Source organism: Neolamprologus brichardi, chromosome 12 (genome assembly GCF_056152115.1).
Source record: "Neolamprologus brichardi isolate AB-2024 chromosome 12, ASM5615211v1, whole genome shotgun sequence".
NCBI lineage: Eukaryota > Metazoa > Chordata > Actinopteri > Cichliformes > Cichlidae > Neolamprologus > Neolamprologus brichardi.
In genome coordinates, this window is record NC_142115.1 from 143,823 (window position 1) to 146,362 (window position 2,540).

Genomic DNA, 2,540 nt, shown 5'->3' on the forward strand with positions numbered 1-2,540 from the left:
TAAGCAAATGCTTAAGCAAATACAAATGCTTAATTTTGCCTTACACTAAAGCCAACTTTAGTGTAAGGCTGCAATATGAAATAGTGAAAGAATGACAGGTTTTTGAATATCTGAATGCACTGTCAAACAATAAAACACTATATCAAACAAATGGTTTCTATAGGTAATGTGATGCTCAGATATGGTTTGGGACCCACAGTGTAAAGCTTCCAACAGCTGCCCACTTGATGGAGACCTAAAAACTTCTTACATTGTTGCAGGGATGTTTTGGGTGCACCTTCAGACATTGAAGTGACAGTGTTTCATCAAAGGTCCTCACAATGGATGAGTCAACAGAGGTTCGAACAGATGGCAATTCCCTGTTGAAGGCTGTATATTTATGCCGGCTACGTCTGACTCGGCTGCTCCTGGAAGGAGGAGCCTACATTAATGAGAGTAATGAGCATGGTGAGACACCACTTATGGTAGCCTGCAAGACACGCTATACAGATTCACAGAGTGTACCCCAGCACAAGATGGTTCGGTAAGTTTTATACATTTTTGTTGAGCATTAGTATCTTTTAGATAATTGATAAAATAAATGTACCCTTTACTTTACCTTACTTTACTTTTACTACAAGGTATCTTCTTGAAAATGGTGCAGATCCAAACATCCAAGACAAGACTGGGAAAACGGCTCTAATGCATGCATGTCTTCAACAAATGGGAGCTGAAATTCTGTCACTTCTTCTTAGCAGCGGAGCTGATCCAACCCTGGAGGATCATGGAGGTTTATCTGCGTTAGTTTATGCAGTTAATTCTGGTAACAGGGACATTCTTAGTGTACTCTTAGATGCCTGTAAAGCCAAGGGTAAGGAAGTTATCATCATCACCACCAACAAACTGCCATCTGGCCATCAGGTGACAAAGCAGTACCTTAATGTTCCTCCATCTCCTGAAGTTGAAGAGAGTCTGCATTACTTACCAGCATCTTGCTGCATGTCACCATATGAGGTCCAGCTACGAACTCCTCCTCAGGGCTCTTCAGCAACAACCTCTCCTCAACCTGGCAGCCCCCTTTGTGGCCTCAAGGATTCCCAGTGTTTAGACTTAGGGCATGGCCTGATCAGATTTCAACCAGGTTCACCAATACAACATCGAAGTCCTCTGCGTGTTCCCGATGTGGATAAGCGACCTAACTTCCATCAGCTACACTCAGAAGCCTGGTCCAAAAGTCCTTCCCTGTTGCTCCAGCAGAGTCAGGCATCCTCTCTGACTGAGGAATCATTGGAAATTACTCCAGAGGAGGTGCTGTTTTTCAGAGGCGAAGAACATCCTCCTGCTATTTCACGGCACCAGAGCATTGATGTCAAAGATGCAAAAGGACTTGTGAAAGCATTAGAGATCTTATCAGGAAATGACAACAGGGGAGGTGGCGGAAAAAAAGGCTTTGGCAGAAAGATGTCATATGACAGTGCTGCAAGTTCATTATATTCTGTTTCACACCCAAACTTGCTTCAAGATAGTCTTGCCTTTTCCCATGAATCCAGACCTGCAGATGAAGATTCATCTGACTGTCTTACACAGCTGAATGTTTCCAGTCTGCAAAATGTGGTGCGTCGGCGGAACATTGGTATTGCCCACTACAGTTCTGACTCTCAGTTGCAGCAATTCAGCAGCAGAGACAGAACCTCAAAGAGCAGTGGTGATGCTGGACTGGCAGCGGAAAGACACAAGCTGGTCTCCAATCTGTCGGGATCCAGGGAGTCCTTGGAGATCTCGGCCCAGAGGCGAGCCACTACAGGGCTGGAGCGAAGAGGCTCAGGAGCTCTTCTTCTGGATCACATTGCCCACACACGCCCCGGATACCTGCCTCGTTTGAATCCTCATATTCCCATACCAGATATTGGGGTTAGCTCTAAAACTTCCTGCCCTTTAAGTGGAAGTACCAAGACACTGAATGCTGTTCTTATAGGCTCAAATCCTGTTCTACCCTGTGCACCTGTTTTCCCCAAGGATCTGAAAGCTAAGAAAATGTTGTGGAGGCGTCACTCAATGCAGAGTGACCAAATAAAACAACTTGCCAACTTTGAGGAAACTTTTGGGCACTAGAAAAAAAAATCTCTCAGGAGAAAATATGTGTGCAATAGCTGTATTATAGCTATAACCCCATCTCTAATGCCAATTCATATGTGCTTTAAAAGTGATTATAGATTAGATGTGCTCACCTGTGTCAGTGTGTTGTTTTAGAGTAACATTTTAATTATCACCAGGGCAGTTTGGAAATGATGATTATAAATGCTTTAGTATGAAACATTGCATTCCAAATACCTTGAAAACAAATGTATTTAAATATTGTAGTAATTTTGTAAACAGTTGTGAACAGAACAGCCCTCTTCATTAATCTTTTGGCCATCCAATTATATCAATTAATGCTGTATTTATTGGTGAGTCTGTTCTGAGAAAAGTGACTAGTGTTATTAGATTAGATTAGATGAAACTTTATTAATCCCTCGGGTAGGTTCCTCCGGGAAATTCAGTAGCACAGCACCAACAGAAGT

At 42.8% G+C, this 2,540-nt stretch overlaps 1 protein-coding gene across 1 annotated transcript; it reads left to right on the plus strand.

Annotated features, from left to right (window-relative positions):
• Nucleotides 1-320: 320 nt before the first annotated feature.
• On the plus strand, nucleotides 321-2,091 carry ankrd34bb (ankyrin repeat domain 34Bb). The gene is made up of 2 exons (XM_087848628.1): nucleotides 321-523; nucleotides 621-2,091. Exons 1-2 carry the CDS (start codon nucleotides 321-323, stop codon nucleotides 2,089-2,091), a joined length of 1,674 nt encoding a protein of 557 aa, XP_087704754.1.
• Nucleotides 2,092-2,540: the final 449 nt, after the last annotated feature.